Source organism: Phallusia mammillata, chromosome 1, assembly GCF_965637545.1.
Source record: "Phallusia mammillata chromosome 1, kaPhaMamm4.hap1.1, whole genome shotgun sequence".
Classification (NCBI taxonomy): domain Eukaryota; kingdom Metazoa; phylum Chordata; class Ascidiacea; order Phlebobranchia; family Ascidiidae; genus Phallusia; species Phallusia mammillata.
In genome coordinates, this window is record NC_137252.1 from 32,228,742 (window position 1) to 32,252,451 (window position 23,710).

Below are 23,710 nucleotides of genomic sequence, written 5' to 3' on the forward strand. Positions count from 1 at the left end.
ACGTCAGGTCAAATGTTTGAAAAAGCTTGTTTTTGAAGTTATTTATGATTTTAAACCTTCACCTGACCCGAATAGCCCTAACCGCAGGCATTTCTACAAGTCTGCAAAAAAAGAAAAACAAAACACAAAAATTAAACGGGATTTGAACCCAAAAATTGTGCGCATGAGGCATTGTTTTTTCCACTACACTACAGCAACAGTTGCATTCCAATGGTTTAAACAACACTAATAAAGTTTCATAAACTATTTGTCATTTGACCTAAAGTGAACCGGACTCCAGTGCCGCTAGTTTTTGGTGTTAAAGTATGTACCGAAAAAAAGATTCGCCTAAATTTACGACAAATATTGTTATGATTTGTTGCTTGTAGTAAAAGTAGATGGTTCTGCAAGTTTTGACAAATTACTGAGGTATAAGACCCATCCTTACCTACCATAATTAATAGCTGCAATTCTAGGAATAATTAATTAAATTACTTTTTGCCCCCGGCGATTGTTGCTTTGTTCTGTGTAGCAACGCTTGGCGAAGCATTGTAAAGAAAAGTCGTAAAAAATAAGTTATTTGTGCAACATTTGTAAGTTTTCAAATTAACCTTTAGCTTTAGGTGCGCAGGAACGGAAATTGAGTGAGCGTTGGTTGCATCCTGTTAAGGGCTATCAGGAAATTGCTTTGGAAATCCGTATTTAATTGTTAGCACAGCGGTATTATGTCAGGATATAAACAGAACAGTCCACCGAAAAAGGGCTATATTATCCTTATATGTAGTTCAACTGTGTCAACAATTTAACATGTTGCATTTTTGTTTATGTTTTACATGTAAATTGGCGCTTGTTGATGGTACAAGCATTTAAACATCATTAACTACAGTTTGTTGATGCTGATATGATTCATATAATTGCAAATATTGATGAACTATAAAATATTGTTGCTTTATGTTCTATTTTTCTGCAGTGACTCAGATTTAGCAATCGGATTAGAGGTGTACACTGTACATGTGATTTTTATTTCCTGTGTACATTTTAATTCAGGATTTGGGTTGGGGCAATTATTTGATAATGAAACTATTTTATAATTGGTGAAAATTTTGGAAATAACAATGGAACACTTGGAAACAAAACCTTTAGTTGTTGTAAAACTGTCTCCAAAAATATCTCAGGAAGCGGTTGATTGGTTAATTAAACGAATAACGAGTGATAAACAAGATGGTGGATGCCAACTTGAGGTGGAGTTGGTAAAAGAAGACAATTTGTTATATATCAGGTACTTTTTAAAGATGAAATTTTATATTTTTGTATATCTGGTAAATAGTATGTATAACAAAATGAAACAAACACTTGACAATCCAATAGTTTGGTTTTACCTTTACAACAGACATACTATTTGTTTGATTTAGCATTATTATGTCCAGTAATGAATCACAATTTTTTACATTTCCTGTATATATATATATACATACTAAATGAACATGCTCTGAAACCACATTTCTAAAACTTTTTTGGGTTTCATACAATGAAAGTAATGGCAAAGTACATGCCCCCTCCCCCCAATTTATTTACTTACCAAGTTTGACAATGAACTAGTTTAATTAGTTTAAAAGAAACACTTTGTTTGACCATATGTCTGCTAGCCATGGTTTCAAGTCTGGTAAAACTTACCTGGCATTTTATGGGTTTTGTGTTTAGTGCTTCCAAGAATCGTCTTTTGTATGGAGCAGAAATTGTTGGTTTAAAGAAAGAATACAAAGATGGAAGTATGAGGGAATTCTATTTTTCAGATGGAAGCAATTTCAAAAAATTTGAAGGTCAGTTGTAATATTTTATTTTTTTGGCACACATTTCTCTTGATTGTCAACTGTGTTATTATGGGTCCCCTTCCCTGAAGGGGACACATATTGATTTTACTCAAATTGTTTGTTTTTTTTGTTTTTTTTTCTTTTGTTTTCTTCTTTTTTCTTCTCCCCAAAGTTTGTCCGACTCGTTTTTCCATCAAATCCTTGATGGATTTGCATGAAATTTACACAGATGGTAGATGTAGTTATGTAGATGTGCATCCCACTTTGTTTTTGTTGATAACCCCAGTATTTACCCCGCTAGCCCCCTAAAATGGGTATTTTCCCCCGAAGTTTGTCAGACTCGTTTTTCTATCAAATCCTTGATGGATTTGGATGGAATTTACACAGATGGTAGATGTAGTTATGTAGATGTGCTTCCCACCTTGTTTTTGTTGATAACCCCAGTATTTACCCCGCTAGCCCCCTAAAATGGGTGAGTTTGTGTCAGAATTGGCTGAAATTTGGATAGCTTGTAGAGTATGCCATTTATAGATGTCGATTGGTGTGTTCAACCATGTAGCCCCATCATTTACCCCACAAGCCCCTAAAGTGTAAAACGTATTTGTATGTTACTGGGCACCACAAACGAAAGATTTCTGTTGCTCAATAGTGTTACAAGGGCAAGCAGTTGTATGTTACTCTTTTATGACTTTGTGGATTGCTTAGTGAACGTTAGTTAGGGGTTTGTTAACAGCCCTATGACATCTGAAACATTAACGGTTGTCGCTCAAAACACCTCTAGTGGTCGAAATTTTAAACATTGGCGGATTGGGCTGAAATTTTGAGTCATTGGGATTTCATATTTTTTTAGTTTGAGTGTCTGACCCCATTAGTTACCCCACTAGTCCCCTACAATGGGTCAGTTTTTTAAACAGTGTCGGGATTGGATAAAATTTGGGGTAGTATGTGGACTATGCTATTTGTAGGTTTCAGTTGATGTGTTTTACCTTTAGCCCCAACATTTACTCAACTAGCCCCCTAAAATAAATGAACTTTTAAAAAACATTCTAATTATATGAAATTTTGCAAAGTTTATTAAACATACTCAAATGTTATGTTTTTACATAGTATTATTATTTAAGCCCAGTGCCGATCACTGCGTTTACCTTACAACACCAAACTTTCACATGGTTATCTCTTGAAATGCATTATCTACAACTTTGCATGTGTGGGGACCCATGAGCTTCTGCTTGCAGAAACAACTAAGGTTATAAAAGATAGTGGATGGTATGGGACCCAATATAAAATAAGCATAGGAAATATATCAATGTTTTAAAATAGGTTATAGTGTATATGCAAGGGCAATATGTGCTAAGCCACCCTTCTAGTTTTCAATAATTTTTAGGTGTTGGACAAATGCATAATTACTGGTTGGACAAATGCTAAATAAAGTCTTTTTGATGGGCGCAAATATATTTAACCAGTTTTTATGTTTGTATAAGTCCGCTTTGTTATTATGATGCCAAAAACCAAACCAAAAGTGCACAGCCATCTTACAAGAATTAATCATACTTTTATGAACAGCAAGGTTTGGCAATTTCTTTAAGAGGAATTTTCTGAAGAGACCCCACTACCATTGTGTGGTTCACCATTTTATCTTATGACCTTCACGGTTGGCTGCAGTCCATTATAATATGTCAAAATATATGCTAACATCTCACTAAGCAAAATAAAGAAATGCCATGTTAATCACTACAGTATGAAATTTTAGATGATGAGTTCTTATTGGAAAGTGAAGCTCATTACATCATCAAAATTGAGTTGGATGGACTGAGAGCAAAAGATGAAAAATGCATTCCTGGCCACCCATCTGTTCACCTGTATCCAGGAAAATCCATTTGTAAGCAGTTTATAATACTCACACACAGGTTTTTTTTAAGGTTTGGTTTGGGTGACCGCTAAGTAGTTTTAAGAGACCGCAAGTGTTTCATTTAAATACAAAAAAATAGCCATATTTGCTTAAACGAATTATTTATTAGGCAGTGCACAATCACAGAACAAATTTTTCAGGTTCTATCTCATGCAACAAAACAGATTCGCAATCCCGTTCCCATCCACCAGCTTCCATAGGACAAACATTAATCTCTAAAGATGCGGTACAAACCTAGGCATTTAAACTACATACAATCAACGCAACATAAAATGAATTATCCGACAAGGCACAGCTTAAATGATTGTGACAGCGACCAAACAGCCTGCCCAACACGGCCGCCAAACAAGTTTGCTGCACAATCAAACAAAGTGTGCTTGTTGGCTTCCGCTTGTTATGTTTCCACACGTAAAAACTGATCATTATGCGCCATAAATCAGAAATAAACATTGACGAGTATCGAAGGTGCACTTCTTTTGTGAATAACTCTTTGATTCAGCTGTTAGCTGTACCTCCACTTATTCTTTTTTCCGCATGTGAACTATTGATTGTAGGCTATATTCGTATTATCGACAAGACATAGCGAGAAACAACCATTACTTTTCTACTGTAGAAGTCCAAATTTTGGGAAACCGCTGGAGAAATTAGAAATTTCCCCCAAAACACCTTAAAAAAAAACACTGCTCACACACAATATGTGTTGTGATTTTTAAATAAACACAATCAGAATCTATACAAAAGTACTTGTGGTTGTTGCTTACACTTTGATGTTTTACTATGCTTGCAAAGTTTATTTAAAAAATTTTTTGTGTAAAGGACTTTTTGTGTTGTAAAAATTAATGTTTAATATACATTTAACATTTATATATTTGTTTTTGTTGTTGTTGCCAAAGAGACAAAAACTTTCTTTAATACTTACATTCTAAATCCAAGTATAAGAAGTCCAAGTTTATGTCAAAAAAAGAAAGTGTAAGCCAAGATGCTTATGCCAAAGAAGATTATTGCTAAGATTATGAATGCTGTTTAATGCTTAGATCTAGGTATCAAAATCAAATTTAAACATACACATTTACAACTGGGTAATTGACAATTTTTTTTTTAAAGTTCGACGTATGGAGTCAAAACAGCTGATCACTGATCTTTTTGCATTGCACAACCGACGAGCTTTAAACAGACTGAGATTGGAATGGTACAGGAACATTGACCCCAAATTGAGCTCACCACTGGGTAAAAAAACACACTTGTTTTTTTGAGTGATCTTACAATTTAATTTTGTAAAAATATGCATACTAAAATTTTTGTAAAAATACTTTTAAATTTTGTTTGATAATTTGAGAGCTAATGTTTTGGTGAAAATGAATGGTCAAAGGGTGTGTTTGACAAGTATTATTTTTTAACATTTATTTATTAAAATTTGCATTGTTTGAGGCTTATAAATAACAGGCTTTTTGTATGTAATGCTGTTCACATTAAGTTGCAAATTTCGGATTTTATATTATCTAATATTTTTGTGGTTGTTAGCATAAGGCTTGTCAGTTTCAAGCTTAGTAACTACAGGTTTCCTTTCGAAAATGTGGAAACCATAAGTTAATTAATAGGAAGCAAATCAAATATGCATGCCATGACACGGCTGTATCCTGTTTCACTTTATACTAAATAAGTTGGTATATATTACCACATAACCAGTCCTTTTTGTTACATACAATTTTGACTTACACTTAAAAATGTTGAAGCCAATATTTTGTCCACCAGGTTGCAGACTTGATAGTTTTTTATAAAACTGGTAGAAATTTCTTGTTTTTTAGTTAAAGAAATTGTAATTTAGCTAATCCTTTACCCACCAGCACAATGAACATTATTAGAGCAATATGTTAAAGTATCTTTAAAAAAAAATTTTTTTTTATTCTTAGATTCAGTTCGTGAATACTTTGGGGACACAATCAGCATATATTTTGCATTCCTAAACTTCTACACAGTAGGACTGGTTCCTCTGGTTCTATATGGCCTTTTGGTCTGGTTTTTGGGGCTAAACGCCTGGCAAGTAGATGACAATTGGTCACTTGCAGCGGTTCATGTTTTGTGGTCAGCTGTCTTGCTTGAAATGTGGAACCGTAAATCAAATGAACTGTCATATAAATGGGGTAGTCTGGGATTAAAGGTAATGTTTCACTGCTTTGTGGTTTAGGAAGTTGGTTCCACTGTCATGATTGGCTTTTGGTAAAAGGATCATTTAATTAGACATGTAAAATATGAAAACAAATAAAAATGTACGCAAATATACTGCATTGATCCAGTTTTTTAGTTAAAAGCTTTTTGCTGTGTTTGCAACATTTTTTAAGGCAAACCACTACAGCAAAAGCATACCATTAAAACATGCCTAAGAATGGACAATGGTCATATAAAAGAAATAAATCATTCTTATAAAAAAAAAACGATTTTTGCATGCCTTGGATATTACAGTACCTTACTATAATACTGGAGACATAATAATGAACAGTCTCCTTTGTCACAAGATTTATTTGTTACATATCTTTGCCTGTCTTATTCTGATATTACTGTACGGTTGCAAAAACAATCATAGAATAAAAATATTTATGTTTCTTCAAAAATGTCTTTGACAAAAAAATGAACAGCCTGGTTTCTTTACAATAAATAACAGTCTGACCTTTTGAACTCAGGAATGGGAAGAACCAAGATCGGGGTTTAGAGGTGAACTAGGAATCAATGAGATCACTCAACGTCAAGAGCCAACATACCCATATTGGAAGCGTTATATTCGGATGTACTTCATATCTTTGCCGATAGTCATTGTTTGTTTAGCGATGGCTGTTTGGCTTATGTTCTACTATTTCAGGTAAAATAATCTTGTTGAGTTAAAAAAATGTCTAAATGACAAATATGTAGTGTTTTTATCTGTGTCATGAAATTAGTAAACAAATCTGTATATAACGGAGAATGAAAAATATTTTCCAACTAAACGAAACAGAATGTACATGGAGTATATGTGTTTTGCCAAACTGGCATTTTCAGTTCCTTTTTAAATAGAATTTGTTTATAAATAGTCTATGTATGTTCATTGACTAATTCTGTTACTTAAAAAAATATTTTCCATTCTCAGTTATGTATTGTCATAACATTAACAGTGATCGTATCGAACGAATTGAAAATTAGCTATAATACCACTGTCCTTATTATACCTCTATCCAGGTTTTTTTTTAAGGTTTGGTTTGGGTGACCGCTAAGTAGTTTTAAGAGACCGCAAGTGTTTCATTTAAATACCAAAAAATAGCCATATCCAAATTTTGGGAAACCGCTGGAGAAATTTGACACCTTAAAACAACTTAAAAAAATTGACACCCCAAAACACCTTAAAAAAACACTGCATCTATCATTCCATACTCACATAAACAAACAATAGTAGTTTCATGGTATGAATACAGTATTAAGACATTCACTAAAAACAAAATTGCCATTGGAGCATTACTAAAACAATTCACAAAACTTATGACTGCATAGACTCTGCTTAAAAAACCTACATTGTGGCATTTTTGGTTATCCGATTATGCTGAATGTGTAAAATATGTTTAGGTTGCATTTCTATTTATATCTATTTCAAAACATACTTTTAGTTAGTGTTTTGTGTATTTAACATAATAACACAATGTTTCATTTTCTACATAGTTGGGAATTTTATCTTATGGAGAAGTTTGCAAATGAAACAGGTTTCTGGGTTCCACTGCTGAAAAATGCTCCTAGCGTTACCTACTCTATTCTGATAATTATTGCAAATGCTTTGTACAGAAGTCTAGCAGAGTATTTGACAGACCAAGGTAACTAATTCTCACTACAAATTAGTTTGTTATAATTCAACCTAATTTCCAATTCTAGTGTTCGAAACTTGTAAATCTAAAGCAGGGGTCACCAAACTACGGCCCACAGGCCAGATCAGGTCATTTTGTCCGACCCGCAGTCTTATTTTTTGGTTTGCCAAATCATACAATATTTTTATTATAAGAACACTTTATAACACTTGTAAAGTAACAATTAATCTATTAAGTTCTTCTACAACGACATTAATTTTACCTTGTTTCATGGGATTGCAAGGCCCAGGAAGAATCTAAAGACTGTTTGTTACATCACAGACACAACTTCTAGCATTAATTGTGCATAAAAATACAATTGTCTTGTTTAGTTGCTTGTGATGTAATATGGGAGCAATGTTTAGAAGATGAGATTGTAGAAAGACCATATCTTCCCAATAAAATTGCCTCGGGGGCCATGTAAAACAGGCTGTGTAAGGGCTTGTAAACTATGCAGCCTTCCCGAATTATTACTACACTTATTCGCCCCGCTGTGAGAAAAGTTTGGTGACCCCTGATCTAAAGTAAAGGACATGAAAAATGCTCAAAAATTGAGTGGTGTTTTCAAAACTCTTTGTGATTTTATGCGATTTTTATTGTTGGTTGTTTAACACTATTTTGGATTTTTGTATTAAACTGAGCAATTCATGCAATTAACTTGTTACAGAAAACCACAGATTGGAATCAACATACCAAAATCATCTTATTTCCAAAATTCTGCTGGTAATTTTGTTTTTTTCTCATTCTTTTGTTGAGGCAATCTTGGTTGTGCAGTAGTTGATAATGATGTAGAAAGGACCAGTTTTAAAAGTTTAATGTACCCAATGTCTAAACAAAATTTTCACAGTATATAGCAGCAAAATTGAAATTTTTTGTTTCAGTTTCATTTTGCCAACAGTTTTCTTTGTTTATTCTACATTGCTTTTATCTATGAGGACATGAGAATGCTTAGAATGGTGAGTAAAGCACTGTTTAACTTTTAAATAATAGTTGCTCTATTACCATAGGAAAACAATTAAAAAATGCATACCTTTTATTCAGAAGGCAACCTACAACATTGTGTATGCTTTGCCAGTTTGTTATAATTTATTCAAAATTCTTGTCTACTATGATTTTAATGAATAAATAGTCTAAAAAAATAATAATAATAATAAAAAAAATAAAAATAAAATAAATATTACTACATAATTGTTTGAGCCTTCTTTTTATATGTGAGTAAGTCTTTGTAGCAGATTTTTCCTAATCAGAAGTTATGTAGAAAATGTGGTGCTGTATTATCAACAAATAAACGCAAGCATGTTACCACCTACAAGTCAAACAAACCACTACACTCAGTGTACACACTAAAACACACCAGTTTCTGTACAAACATAAAATCATGCCACAGGTTGACTACTTAAAAGTAAAAAAGAAAATAAGTATAAAAACTAAGAATGGAAAGTATTTTCCAAGCAACGAAATCTGTCGATAAAAATCTTGGAATATATATTTCGCCAAATGGCATCTTACATAAGTATAAAAACTACAACATTCAAAATGGCCTACTATTTTTTAGCTTTGTTACAAATGCACAAGAGTATTTGTTTAATTTTATTTCACCAAAATAATAACTCTAATACTCTAATTAGGGAAATTTCAGAAGGGTATAATTTGTTTAATCATTGTTCATCTGCATATGATACAAAAAAATAATGTTCCTGTATTGTTTTTTTTAAGTTTTCACATTAATACCATATCAATATTAATAAATAAAAGCTCGAATTAATGTTACCATGCTAGAATGAAAATAAGTGCATACATGTGAAAACTTTACGTAATCAATCTTTTTTTTCAATTTTTTTCAGACTTTGAGAAACTTGTTTATTGTTCACATGGTAATATCACAGGCCATGGAGACTCTTTTGCCCTACTGGCAATATAAGATCAGATCCCGCAATATTAATACTACAAACAATGTGCATGCAAGAGCGAATGTTGATCATGAAAGGACTGAACTTTCAATCGCTGAGCAAACCCAACGAGAACTGAAAAGAGAAGTTTACTCTGTAATTTGTTTTTCTTTGTACTGGAGTAATTGCTTTGTTTGATTTATAAGCTTGAATTATTTTGTGTAAATTGTAACCCCATGTAATAAATCGTAGGATTTCCAAATGTTATTTTTATTTCTGTTTGTACTTAGACTTACATTGAAAGTAAAGAACAATTTGCTTGCCAAATGATAAATTATTTCCAATGCATAAAAAACAAAATAAAATATTTTGTGTTTGTGCTTTTTAATGTAAATAATTGAAAAAAATGTTCTAATCTATTCAAACACATTTTTTATTCAAATTGTAACATTATTTCAAACTTTTATTTTGAGTTAAAAGGTAACAAAAAATATCGTTATCTTGTGTCAAGTCATTTCAAAGCAGAAAAAGTTATTATGCATTTAAGAAAACCATATGCTATTTAATATTTGTTGTTCAGAAAAATGGTTTTATTTTCACAAAATCTTTATTATTTTTAACAGGGTACATTCGATGACTACCTTGAACTTTGGTTGCAATTTGGCTATGTTGTATTATTTTCATGTGTTTATCCCCCTGCTGCATTGTTTGCGCTGCTCAATAACATTGTTGAAGAGAGGTCAGATGCGTTCAAAATGTCCAACGTCTTTCGTAGACCATTCGGTTATCGTACCAGCGGAATAGGAGCATGGCAGGTCAGTCTGAAACAGGGATGTGCAACCTTTTTCATGGGTGGGCTATATAACCAATTTCGGACATCAAGCGACGGCCACACAATTTATTTCATGTACTGTATTTATACGTTTTTATTCTCCTGTTGGTGCAGCTTGCATTATATTCTCCTGTTGGTGCAGATATTATTTCTACGCCCCTGCATTTTGTTTTATTTTGCATTTAAAATCAACTTTAAAATGTTAGGTGCAAGTAAGTTTTGCAGCAACACTGCCTTTCACAACAAAGTAATTGTTTACTAAACAAAGAGGTATATTACGTCACATTCGGTATAGATACGCAACAAGCAAGCATTGCAAATAGAATACTATAGGTTTCGGTGAATTAAGTTCCATGCACTGGTTTAGCTTATTCTTGTTACGTATAGCAACTTGGAAGATTCCAAAAACTAGCGGAGTTTTTTTGCTAAAATGTGCATTTTTTCTTGCTCTGAATCAGAGTGTTGTTAAGGGCCACACTAAACGGCTTGGCGGGCCGGATTGTGGCCCGCGGGTTGCACACCCTTGGTCTAAAACCTTTTAGTACTAATTATATAGGGTGGAATATTGCTAAACTTGATATCATATGACATAAGCTTTCGCAACATTCTATAACACCAAATACAGGCTTTTCTGGTTAATTGCAAATTATGTAAAAAAAAAAAAATTAACTCTCTGTAACTTATTGCTCATACCATTGAGCACATAAAAAAGTATCAACTGATAACATATAGGATTTTAATTTAGATTTCACAACATCGAACATTCAGAAATTTCGACACTTGCTTGCAACCAAAATGTTTTATACAGTAGTGACCATTAACCATGTTTGTGTCCAAAACAGTTTTTGATACAAAAGTTTATGTATTCAATTTTTAATATTTGTACTTGTGTTTTGCCAAATTTTGCAAGGTAAAGTTGCGTATGAGAACATGGCACACCAAAATTTTACTGCAATAAATACAATACAGACACAAATCTAGTTAGAGTTTGAATTTTGCTAAACTTCGGAAATAATGATATGGTTTTAAGATTATTCTAAATGTGTTTAATTATATTTAGACTGCATTTCAAGCTTTGTCGTATCTTGCTGTGATTTCCAATCTTGCACTTATATTTAATTCACCTAAGTTCCTTGAATGGTTTTACAAGACTGTGCCATCAGCCACTCCTACGACTGTGTTGATGACTTTCCTAGTACTAGAGGTAAGGATTATGTTAACATGAGGATTTGAGTCATAAAAATGAAAGTTTGAAGTTTCATAAACAAATGTTTTGTCATTAATCTTTCTTTCTTTATGTGTTTTATTGTTAAGCAGCCAGTAAAAAACTTTTGTGCAAAGTTATGCATCTTTTTGTCCACATAACGTTCAAATGTTTTTAGATTTTAGAAAATAAATTTGTAAAAATAGTGTTTGCTTTTTTCCAGTTTTGTTTGTGTCAGCGCAAAATATTTTTTGAAAATATTCAATAGCTTGAACAGCTGACAGTAAACTGCAAATGTTCTGTTTGATCGAACAACATTGGTGCATCGTGACATCACAAACTTTCCCAATCCCTAATGCCTAATTTAGTGACATAGGGACGATAAATGTTAAATTTATAGGAATCCCTGTAAAGGATAAATGAAAGCAGGTACATAGTTTCAGGTTCTATACTAGAAAATCTACTTTTGGTTGCGGCACTTACATGCTTCAGAAAAATTTGGTTGGTGATACGAACTTTACTCATACAATGCACATTTATGCCTGTGGATAAAAAGTCTAGCATGTTTTCAAACCATGTGTAAAGTGGTTGTTTGAGTGAATATTTCCCCTGCCATATTAAAGAGCTAAAAATATGTCACACTTAATTTTTATTCTCATTTTTCAGCATGTCCTTTTATTTGCACGCTACTGTGTTTCAATGTTAATCCCCACAGTTCCGCGTTGGGTGAAAGTTGAAACTGGAAAATTGAACTACTGGTCAATGCAAGCTCTTAAAAAGCAGGTAGATGATTTGAATGAGGTTGAAAAATAGACGAACCATCAATGACCGTCTTACTAATTTCTTTACCCTTTATATTTTAAACCTGTCTATCTAAATTTACTTCTACAAATATGCCACTTTTTCTCTCTAATGTTTGTGGTTGATTTAGTAAACTGACAATGTCTTGTTTAAGACACTACCCATAAATTATTCCTAACCTGTCAAATACACGCTGCCTTACCTATTATTTATTTATACCTCTTGTGCAAGTTACATGTGCAATTTTAGTGGTTTAGCAAGGTTTTGGTGGAGTGATGAAGTTTTTTCTGCATGTGCATGCATCTTTTTTGTTTTATTTTTTAGCGGTCAGAGCATTTACGGCCGACCCAGGTGATTAGACGAAGTCTTGGAGCGATCAACGCTTTTAATAACAACAACCCCCGACCATCATCTGCCAATTAAAAGGCTGCAAATACTTTTTATTGCCAGATATGATTTTTATTGAATCAAATTCCTGGGATAAACTTTGAATGGGGCTAAAGCAGTGGTTTCCTAAACTTTAAGGACAAATTCCACACTTAACAATTCAATGCATTGCTGCCTTAAATCGATTATTTGAGAACTTTCTTTTTCTCAGCTCATATATGGCAAATGCAGCAATAACACATAGCACAGACAACCAGTACGAGATTAGTATTGTGACAGAAATTTCTCCTTACAAATTACAAAATCCCCCCTCCTGAGTGAGGAATTCCCCCCTGGTTGTGAACCATTGCACTAGGCTAAAGCATTGTTTTATGATTTTGGCATGCCAAGTGTTTTTATGGTTGTTGGTGCTTAAAGGGGCAATAAGTATGGTTTCTGATGCCTAAGCAAAATCTGATAAAAATTAAGGTTGATTGTTACTTCGATTGATTGGCAAGTATCTTCAACAAATGTTTCTCCCTAAAAATAGCGCAGGAAAATGTATTTGGTGATTAATCTATGAGTCACAACAAAAGCAAGCACATTTCATTAACATAAAGTGTGTTCTGCTTAACCAAAATAAATTCTAGCAAATTTGGCCCTTTTCTAGTTTCAACGATTAATAAGAGCTTGCACATTTTGTTGCCATAATGTTTTGTTTGAAAACAACAAAACAAAAAAGTCCGTTATTTATTGCCATTTAGTTCCAATTATATTGCTTTTTTGTTTGGTTCATTTTTCGCATTGAGAAAAAAATCTTTGAAATTACATCCCAATATACTGCTACCTTTACAAGATCCGAATTCACAACTTTGTGACAAGAGTGCATGTGAATTAAATTTGTTTTAAATTTTTTGCATGTGATGGTAGATTTGGTGGAAAAAAATGTTTGTTGCACAAGAAGTCTGGCATATTTAAAAACACTGAACTTAAATGGTACACACTTGCCGAATGTAAAATCTTACCTTTATTTTCCATTTCATATTTCTGGTCATTTGTTGCATGTCTTTCTGCCATACTATTGCTCTATTTTCAACAAAATATCCAAAGCAATATACACCCTCTCTATTTGTACACACAAATGCCCTTTTCTGTGTTTATTTCCACCAAAATTGCATAGTACACAACAACAATTGTACAAGCTCGCAAAGTACAGCATAAATAGTTTATTATTGTTGAAAGTTTTGTTGTAAATACAATATATTCATTTAAGTGTGTCTAAAAATTGCAACATGTATTGTTAGAGGTATGTAGCGTTTTTGTTTTATTTAACATGTTGAAAATGTTGTAACCCAAAATAGACAAAACCTAAAATTTGTTTTCACACTGTTATACATTGCACTGGTTTCTAATGCTTGGCAATTGGAAATGGATTGGCTAAAGGATGTGAGAGTGTTTAGTCATTGGGGTCCTTGATTTAAAGAGAAGATACAGCGACGTTTGCAACAACTGGATAAGGTTTTTCAAAAGGGAGGCACCATAAAAATGTTATAAATCATTAAGCTATAGGCGTGGTTGACTTGCAAAGCAGGTTTAATCGTTATAAGATAGACACTTGTGATCTCTAAATATGACAAATTTTCTTTATCTGCTTAATGATATTGCAAAGCTTCTTTATCTAAAACTGTAATTTGCTAGTTAAACCACATGCAACTGTTGTGAGCAAGTTCAAAAGATTAAAAAAATATGCTAACGAATGATCATTAAATACACAAAATCAAAAAACACTTCTGTTCAGTTATCACTGAAAAATTACACAACACCAATTAAGTGCATTAGGCAACATGGAAATGATTATCAATCTCATCAAGAAGACATTAACTTTACGAGCCCAATGGATGATGAAACGATACCAAGAACCCCAACAGCTGTATTGCTTAATTTTCCTGACCACAGTTGGTTGCCAGGTAACCAATGGATGGCCATTCCAAGATTGGTGGCATTTTGTGCGATCGTGACAAGCTCTGCCTTGTATGTGTTGACCACCATGGACTTGTTAACTTTTCCTTCAGTATCAGATCTGTAAGTCGATAAAGGTGGCTTTAGGTTTTGTTTATTTTTGTATATTAACGTTGTTTGTTACATTTTTACACTTGGTGGGCAAAATGTACCACTTACTTTTTAGCCATGAAGTATTTGGACCGAGCATGGGCTATGTTCCAGAATGACCTGAAATACAACATATGGTTAAAATATTCAATTCATTTTTCCTGGGCATGTCAATATTCTGTGCAAAAGTATATTCATATTCAAGTCAACTTAAGTTGAGTTGGTGAAAGGCATTTAAGTATTTTACATCAAAGAAAAAAAGTTTCTCAAAATTGATTTAATCCACCAAGTTCTCAGGCCAATAAAATTATAATTTCCTGCTATAATACAAAACAGACCAAGGCAATACTAAAATCAAACAGAAGTGCAAAGAGAGGGCAGTTGCATTGACTCCTTAAATTTATATTTCGCTTTACAATATTCCTACCTTAAAATACTGAGACACAGTGATATTATCCATGTAACAAGGCTTCTAATCAGCCAAGGAGAAGCATTGGCTGATATCAGGCCTTTCTGAGCAGCCCACGCTATATGTTCAATAGGAAAGAAAGCCTGATTTACAAGGTTGCTCAATAAGTTCATCACCCGAAGGACTTGGTCTTTTTCCTGAAGAAGAAATGCATACAATATGATGTTAGGCCCACCATACCTTCTCGTTTTTTGAAGGATATGTCTTCCTTTTTAGGGAAATATGAAAAACTATGTGCATTAAATTTCTTATTTTTTTTACAGCATTCAAATTCACATTTTCTATAGTATTACTTATCTTGTCAGACATTTTAGAGTCAGTACTGTATTTAAATAATAAATCAGAAACATATTTTTCAACCTTTTTGCCCCATCCATAAGACAGTGTATATGCAAGCATTGACATGTCATCGAATAATCTAAGAATCATCCTACAAGCATTTAGTTCCGCTGTTATTGTCAGAAACTTAGTTGAAAGAGCTTGGTTCGATTCAGTCAATCCACCAGCAAGGCAGGCAACATAGCTAGCTGTCCGAATGATTTTATCTCTGCCTCTGTAGCCTTCCAGCAACTTAACAGTAGCAGAAAAACATTGTCCAGGCATTTTTGCAGATTTTCCTTGTAGGAGGTGCTTTAAATTGAAATGCAAACTGCAAACAAGTCAATTTAAATCAATGGGACAACAATAAAAAACACATTATGCAGTAAGGTGCAAAAACCATCATGTTAAGATGGATGTAATTTACTCGTATGCAGTGGTGGGATACAAATTTTTTGTCAGCCGGTTCTATCACAAAAGTCATATTTTTCAGCCTGTTCTGTTACAAAAAGTCCATTGACAGTCCCCAGTAATGCTAACGGGTTCACTGATCTCATAAAATTTCGTGAGACGGTTCAATAGAGCCGGTGCGAACCGGCTGAATCCCAACACTGCTCGTGAATAATATTAGACAACTGCAACAAAATGGTAATATTATTTTGTAAAATGCCACAAAATTTATTCAGAATGCCATTCACCACAAATGTTCCGCAAAAACTCCTTCAAAAAACAAGCTTTAAAGGATGGCGCAAGTATCTATTAAATCAAGCCATTCAATTGCGTTTCAAGTTGAAACTTTCAACTGTTTCAAGATTTGCTAAAAAATCTGCACAAGCTGCAATATTTTTGCTCACTTGCTGCAACGTAAGGAATTTTTATCCAATCACAGCACAGACCAAATCATGACGCAGCAGATAACCACAGGTTATTCCCCCAATATGATCTATTGTGAAAAAATCTATTGTATTTTTGTCCAACACTAAACAAAGTTCTTACACACAAAACAAATTGGTCAGTCCATTCTTAAATTTAAAAATATTTGAGGCAGGTTTGTTATCGGTGACTGTTTGTTTAAAACTTAAAACGGACAAAAATGTTTTTTTCATGACGTATTTGACACGCATGATAAAGTCTGCTCAGGTCACAGCCAATCAGCGTTATAGTTTCCCGCGGGTCAAATCTGTCTATTTTTGGACTAGAGACATTTGGTTTGGTAGGTGGCTGGCGACTGGAGTTAAAAGGCAGACGGTTGTATAGGGTAAGTGCCTGCAGTTTTGAGTTATGTGGTTTTTCCGCTTAACGAATACTTTATTCTAAGGGCATGGAAGAAACAAATTCACGCACACAGTTCACAAACTGAGAAGCTGTAATATTTATTTTTATTGTTACATAATTGGTCCTGGTTTGGCTTAATCCACTTGTCTGTATTTTAGATTCAAAACCTATTTTTCAGGTTCCTACTCTATCAATGGCTCTGAACCAAATTTACGGCCTTGACTGTTTCTGTTTCTGGTGTTAAACACTTTCAAAACTTATTTACGTTTGGTTAAGCAGAGCAGTCTCTTTACCTCGTCAGGGTTGTGGTTCTGGGCCAAACGAGGGTTTCTCTACTGTCTTAGAGAAAACCATTGTGATGGTTGGTACTAGTGATGGGACGGGTACCCGGTACTCGGTACTCGGTATCGATGGTATCGAACGATTTCAGTGGTATCGATACTCGTACTCGGTATCGAAATTTTTTGTCTCAGTTTTCGATACCAACGTGCGAGTACCGAAGGTCCATTTACACCATAAGAATACGGGCAACTTTATGCCAATATTTGCTTCGGACAGCATAAAATTGGAAAAAAGTTCCGCCAGGTTACGTATATTTTTTTCACTATCGTATGGAGATAACATTTTTCTGCATGTGTGTGTGCACGCCTGTACCCCGGCCATGACAGATAAATTAGTCAGTGATATACAACTAAGTACAACACTGTACTTAAGTACTCGGTAATCGTACTCGGTACTCGGTATCGAAGGTATATACATGTGGTACTCGTACTCGGTATCGGTACTCGCTTCAAAACCTGGTATCGTCCCATCACTAGTTGGTACCTTGACGTGGTGCAATGGCTTTCAAACGAAACCCAACCAACAGAATCAATCATGAAAACATAATAATATCCAAATTCTCATTTCAAACCGATTTCGATTTTGAAAACCGGTTTGAACCGGTTTGGAGGTTCGGTAGGAGGCAGAAACCGGTCAAAACCGGTTTGAAACTGGAATATTCCCGCGAAAACCCACTCAAACCGGATTCTCCTTCGATTTTTTGAACCCCCAAAAATGGAAAAAACGGAAAGGCTATAGCCTTAGTGTTTTTTCAAAAATCGGGTCAAAATTTTCGATTTTGAAAACCGGTTTAAACCGGTTTGGAGGTTCGGTAGGAGGCAGAAACCGGTCAAAACCGGTTTGAAACTGGAATATTCCCGCGAAAACCCACTCAAAACCGGATTTTTCTTCGATTTTTTGAACCCCCAAAATCGAAAAAACGGAAAGGCTATAGCCTTAGGTTTTTTTTCAAAAATCGGGTCAAAATTTTCGATTTTGAAAACCGGTTTAAACCGGTTTGGAGGTTCGGCAGGAGGCAGAAACCGGTCAAAACCGGTTTGAAACTGGAATATTCCCGCGAAAACCCACTCAAAACCGGATTTTTCTTCGATTTTTTGAACCCCCAAAAATCGAAAAAACGGAAAGGCTATAGCCGTAGGGTTTTTTCAAAAATCGGGTCAAAATTTTCGATTTTGAAAACCGGTTTGAACCGGTTTGGAGGTTCGGTAGGAGGCAGAAACCGGTCAAAACCGGTTTGAAACTGGAATATTCCTGCGAAATCCCACTCAAAACCGGATTTTTCTTCGATTTTTTGAACCCCCAACATCGAAAAAACGGAAAGGCTATAGCCTTGGGGTTTTTTCAAAAATCGGGTCAAAATTTTCGATTTTGAAAACCGGTTTAAACCGGTTTGGAGGTTCGGTAGGAGGCAGAAACCGGTCAAAACTGGTTTGAAACTGAAATATTCCCCCAAAAACCCACTCAAAACCGGATTTTTCTTCGATTTTTGAACCCCAAAAATCGAAAAAACGGAAAGGCTATAGCCTTATGTTTTTTTCAAAAATCGGGTCAAAATTTTCGATTTTGAAAAACGGTTTAAACCGGTTTGGAGGTTCGGTAGGAGGCAGAAACCGGTCAAAACCGGTTTGAAACTGGAATATTCCCGCAAAAACCCACTCAAAACCGGATTCTCCTTCGATTATTGAACCCCAAAAATCGAAAAAACGGAAAGGCTATAGCCTTATGTTTTTTTTCAAAAATCGGGTCAAAATTTTCGATTTTGAAAACCGGTTTAAACCGGTTTGGAGGTTCGGTAGGAAGCAGAAACCGGTCAAAACCGGTTTGAAACTGGAATATTCCCGCGAAAACCCACTCAAAACCGGATTTTTCTTCGATTTCTTGAACCCCCAAAATCGAAAAAACGGAAAGGCTATAGCCTTAGGGTTTTTTCAAAAATCGGGTCAAAATTTTCGATTTTGAAAACCGGTTTAAACCGGTTTGGAGGTTCGGTAGGAGGCAGAAACCGGTCAAAACCGGTTTGAAACTGGAATATTCCCACGAAAACCCTCCGAAAACTAGATTTTTCTTCGATTTTTTGACCCCCAAAAATCGAAAAAACGGAAAGGCTATAGCCTTAGGTTCTTTTCAAAAATCGGGTCTAAATTTTCGATTTTGAAAACCGGTTTAAACCGGTTTGGAGGTTCGGTAGGAGGCAGAAACCGGTCAAAACCGGTTTGAAACTGGAATATTCCCGCGAAAACCCACTCAAAACCGGATTTTTCTTCGATTTTTTGAACCCCCAAAATCGAAAAAACGGAAAGGCTATAGCCTTAGGGTTTTTTCAAAAATCGGGTCAAAATTTTCGATTTTGAAAACCGGTTTGAACCGGTTTGGAGGTTCGGTAGGAGGCAGAAACCGGTCAAAACCGGTTTGAAACTGGAATATTCCCGCGAAAACCCACTCAAAACCGGATTCTCCTTCGATTTTTAGAACCCCAAAAATCGAAAAAACGGAAAGGCTATAGCCTTAGGGTTTTTTCAAAAATCGGGTCAAAATTTTCGATTTTGAAAACCGGTTTAAACCGGTTTGGAGGTTCGGTAGGAGGCAGAAACCGGTCAAAACCGGTTTGAAACTGGAATATTCCCGCGAAAACCCACTCAAAACCGGATTTTTCTTCGATTTTTTGAACCCCCAAAATCGAAAAAACGGAAAGGCTATAGCCTTATGTTTTTTTCAAAAATCGGGTCAAAATTTTCGATTTTGAAAACCGGTTCAAACCGGTTTGGAGGTTCGGTAGGAGGCAGAAACCGATCAAAACCGGTTTGAAACTGGAATATTCCCGCAAAAACCCACTCAAAACCGGATTTTTCTTCGATTTTTTGAATCCCCAAAATCGAAAAAACGGAAAGGCTATAGCCTTAGGGTTTTTTCAAAAATCGGGTCAAAATTTTCGATTTTGAAAACCGGTTTAAACCGGTTTGGAGGTTCGGTAGGAGGCAGAAACCGGTCAAAACCGGTTTGAAACTGGAATATTCCCACGAAAACCCTCCGAAAACTAGATTTTTCTTCGATTTTTTGACCCCCAAAAATCGAAAAAACGGAAAGGCTATAGCCTTAGGTTTTTTTCAAAAATCGGGTCAAAATTTTCGATTTTGAAAACCGGTTTAAACCGGTTTGGAGGTTCGGTAGGAGGCAGAAACCGGTCAAAACCGGTTTGAAACTGGAATATTCCCGCGAAAACCCACTCAAAACCGGATTTTTCTTCGATTTTTTGAACCCCCAAAATCGAAAAAACGGAAAGGCTATAGCCTTAGGGTTTTTTCAAAAATCGGGTCAAAATTTTCGATTTTGAAAACCGGTTTGAACCGGTTTGGAGGTTCGGTAGGAGGCAGAAACCGGTCAAAACCGGTTTGAAACTGGAATATTCCCGCGAAAACCCACTCAAAACCGGATTCTCCTTCGATTTTTTGAACCCCAAAAATCGAAAAAACGGAAAGGCTATAGCCTTAGGTTCTTTTCAAAAATCGGGTCTAAATTTTCGATTTTGAAAACCGGTTTAAACCGGTTTGGAGGTTCGGTAGGAGGCAGAAACCGGTCAAAACCGGTTTGAAACTGGAATATTCCCGCGAAAACCCACTCAAAACCGGATTTTTCTTCGATTTTTTGAACCCCCAAAATCGAAAAAACGGAAAGGCTATAGCCTTAGGGTTTTTTCAAAAATCGGGTCAAAATTTTCGATTTTGAAAACCGGTTTGAACCGGTTTGGAGGTTCGGTAGGAGGCAGAAACCGGTCAAAACCGGTTTGAAACTGGAATATTCCCGCGAAAACCCACTCAAAACCGGATTCTCCTTCGATTTTTAGAACCCCAAAAATCGAAAAAACGGAAAGGCTATAGCCTTAGGGTTTTTTCAAAAATCGGGTCAAAATTTTCGATTTTGAAAACCGGTTTAAACCGGTTTGGAGGTTCGGTAGGAGGCAGAAACCGGTCAAAACCGGTTTGAAACTGGAATATTCCCGCGAAAACCCACTCAAAACCGGATTTTTCTTCGATTTTTTGAACCCCCAAAATCGAAAAAACGGAAAGGCTATAGCCTTATGTTTTTTTCAAAAATCGGGTCAAAATTTTCGATTTTGAAAACCGGTTCAAACCGGTTTGGAGGTTCGGTAGGAGGCAGAAACCGATCAAAACCGGTTTGAAACTGGAATATTCCCGCAAAAACCCACTCAAAACCGGATTTTTCTTCGATTTTTTGAATCCCCAAAATCGAAAAAACGGAAAGGCTATAGCCTTAGGGTTTTTTCAAAAATCGGGTCAAAATTTTCGATTTTGAAAACCGGTTTAAACCGGTTTGGAGGTTCGGTAGGAGGCAGAAACCGGTCAAAACCGGTTTGAAACTGGAATATTCCCACGAAAACCCTCCGAAAACTAGATTTTTCTTCGATTTTTTGACCCCCAAAAATCGAAAAAACGGAAAGGCTATAGCCTTAGGTTTTTTTCAAAAATCGGGTCAAAATTTTCGATTTTGAAAACCGGTTTAAACCGGTTTGGAGGTTCGGTAGGAGGCAGAAACCGGTCAAAACCGGTTTGAAACTGGAATATTCCCGCGAAAACCCACTCAAAACCGGATTTTTCTTCGATTTTTTGAACCCCCAAAATCGAAAAAACGGAAAGGCTATAGCCTTAGGGTTTTTTCAAAAATCGGGTCAAAATTTTCGATTTTGAAAACCGGTTTGAACCGGTTTGGAGGTTCGGTAGGAGGCAGAAACCGGTCAAAACCGGTTTGAAACTGGAATATTCCCGCGAAAACCCACTCAAAACCGGATTCTCCTTCGATTTTTTGAACCCCAAAAATCGAAAAAACGGAAAGGCTATAGCCTTAGGGTTTTTTCAAAAATCGGGTCAAAATTTTCGATTTTGAAAACCGGTTTAAACCGGTTTGGAGGTTCGGTAGGAGGCAGAAACCGGTCAAAACCGGTTTGAAACTGGAATATTCCCGCAAAAACCCACTCAAAACCGGATTTTTCTTCGATTTCTTGAACCCCAAAAATCGAAAAAACGGAAAGGCTATAGCCGTAGGGTTTTTTCAAAAATCGGGTCAAAATTTTCGATTTTGAAAACCGGTTTGAACCGGTTTGGAGGTTCGGTAGGAGGCAGAAACCGGTCAAAACCGGTTTGAAACTGGAATATTCCCGCGAAATCCCACTCAAAACCGGATTTTTCTTCGATTTTTTGAACCCCCAACATCGAAAAAACGGAAAGGCTATAGCCTTGGGGTTTTTTCAAAAATCGGGTCAAAATTTTCGATTTTGAAAAACGGTTTAAACCGGTTTGGAGGTTCGGTAGGAGGCAGAAACCGGTCAAAACTGGTTTGAAACTGAAATATTCCCCCAAAAACCCACTCAAAACCGGATTTTTCTTCGATTTTTGAACCCCAAAAATCGAAAAAACGGAAAGGCTATAGCCTTATGTTTTTTTCAAAAATCGGGTCAAAATTTTCGATTTTGAAAACCGGTTCAAACCGGTTTGGAGGTTCGGTAGGAGGCAGAAACCGGTCAAAACCGGTTTGAAACTGGAATATTCCCGCGAAAACCCACTCAAAACCGGATTTTTCTTCGATTTTTGAACCCCAAAAATCGAAAAAACGGAAAGGCTATAGCCTTAGGATTTTTTCAAAAATCGGGTCAAAATTTTCGATTTTGAAAAACGGTTTAAACCGGTTTGGAGGTTCGGTAGGAGGCAGAAACCGGTCAAAACCGGTTTGAAACTGGAATATTCCCGCAAAAACCCACTCAAAACCGGATTCTCCTTCGATTATTGAACCCCAAAAATCGAAAAAACGGAAAGGCTATAGCCTTATGTTTTTTTTCAAAAATCGGGTCAAAATTTTCGATTTTGAAAACCGGTTTAAACCGGTTTGGAGGTTCGGTAGGAAGCAGAAACCGGTCAAAACCGGTTTGAAACTGGAATATTCCCGCGAAAACCCACTCAAAACCGGATTTTTCTTCGATTTCTTGAACCCCCAAAATCGAAAAAACGGAAAGGCTATAGCCTTAGGGTTTTTTCAAAAATCGGGTCAAAATTTTCGATTTTGAAAACCGGTTTAAACCGGTTTGGAGGTTCGGTAGGAGGCAGAAACCGGTCAAAACCGGTTTGAAACTGGAATATTCCCACGAAAACCCTCCGAAAACTAGATTTTTCTTCGATTTTTTGACCCCCAAAAATCGAAAAAACGGAAAGGCTATAGCCTTAGGTTCTTTTCAAAAATCGGGTCTAAATTTTCGATTTTGAAAACCGGTTTAAACCGGTTTGGAGGTTCGGTAGGAGGCAGAAACCGGTCAAAACCGGTTTGAAACTGGAATATTCCCGCGAAAACCCACTCAAAACCGGATTTTTCTTCGATTTTTTGACCCCCAAAAATCGAAAAAACGGAAAGGCTATAGCCTTAGGTTCTTTTCAAAAATCGGGTCTAAATTTTCGATTTTGAAAACCGGTTTAAACCGGTTTGGAGGTTCGGTAGGAGGCAGAAACCGGTCAAAACCGGTTTGAAACTGGAATATTCCCGCGA

General features: G+C 35.6%; 2 protein-coding genes across 3 annotated transcripts; one reads left to right on the plus strand and one right to left on the minus strand.

Annotated features, from left to right (window-relative positions):
* Positions 1-998: 998 nt before the first annotated feature.
* On the plus strand, positions 999-13,923 carry LOC145227698 (anoctamin-10-like). The gene is made up of 14 exons (XM_080092588.1): positions 999-1,258; positions 1,681-1,799; positions 3,541-3,669; positions 4,804-4,926; positions 5,610-5,857; positions 6,378-6,553; positions 7,381-7,529; positions 8,227-8,282; positions 8,441-8,515; positions 9,404-9,604; positions 10,072-10,263; positions 11,341-11,484; positions 12,151-12,267; positions 12,610-13,923. Exons 1-14 carry the CDS (start codon positions 1,095-1,097, stop codon positions 12,706-12,708), a joined length of 1,992 nt encoding a protein of 663 aa, XP_079948714.1. The 5' UTR covers positions 999-1,094; the 3' UTR covers positions 12,709-13,923.
* LOC145227708 (peroxisomal membrane protein 11C-like) lies at positions 13,794-17,173 on the minus strand. Of its 2 annotated transcripts, none has more exons than XM_080092607.1 (5): positions 17,116-17,173; positions 15,590-15,878; positions 15,188-15,366; positions 14,830-14,880; positions 13,794-14,731 (listed from the first exon to the last, which is right to left on the minus strand). In XM_080092607.1, exons 2-5 carry the CDS (start codon positions 15,830-15,832, stop codon positions 14,518-14,520), a joined length of 687 nt encoding a protein of 228 aa, XP_079948733.1. In that variant the 5' UTR covers positions 15,833-15,878; positions 17,116-17,173; the 3' UTR covers positions 13,794-14,517. The 2 variants fall into 2 exon arrangements, with proteins under 2 accessions (XP_079948733.1, XP_079948725.1); XM_080092599.1 differs by lacking the exon at positions 17,116-17,173 and adding an exon at positions 16,246-16,348.
* Positions 17,174-23,710: the final 6,537 nt, after the last annotated feature.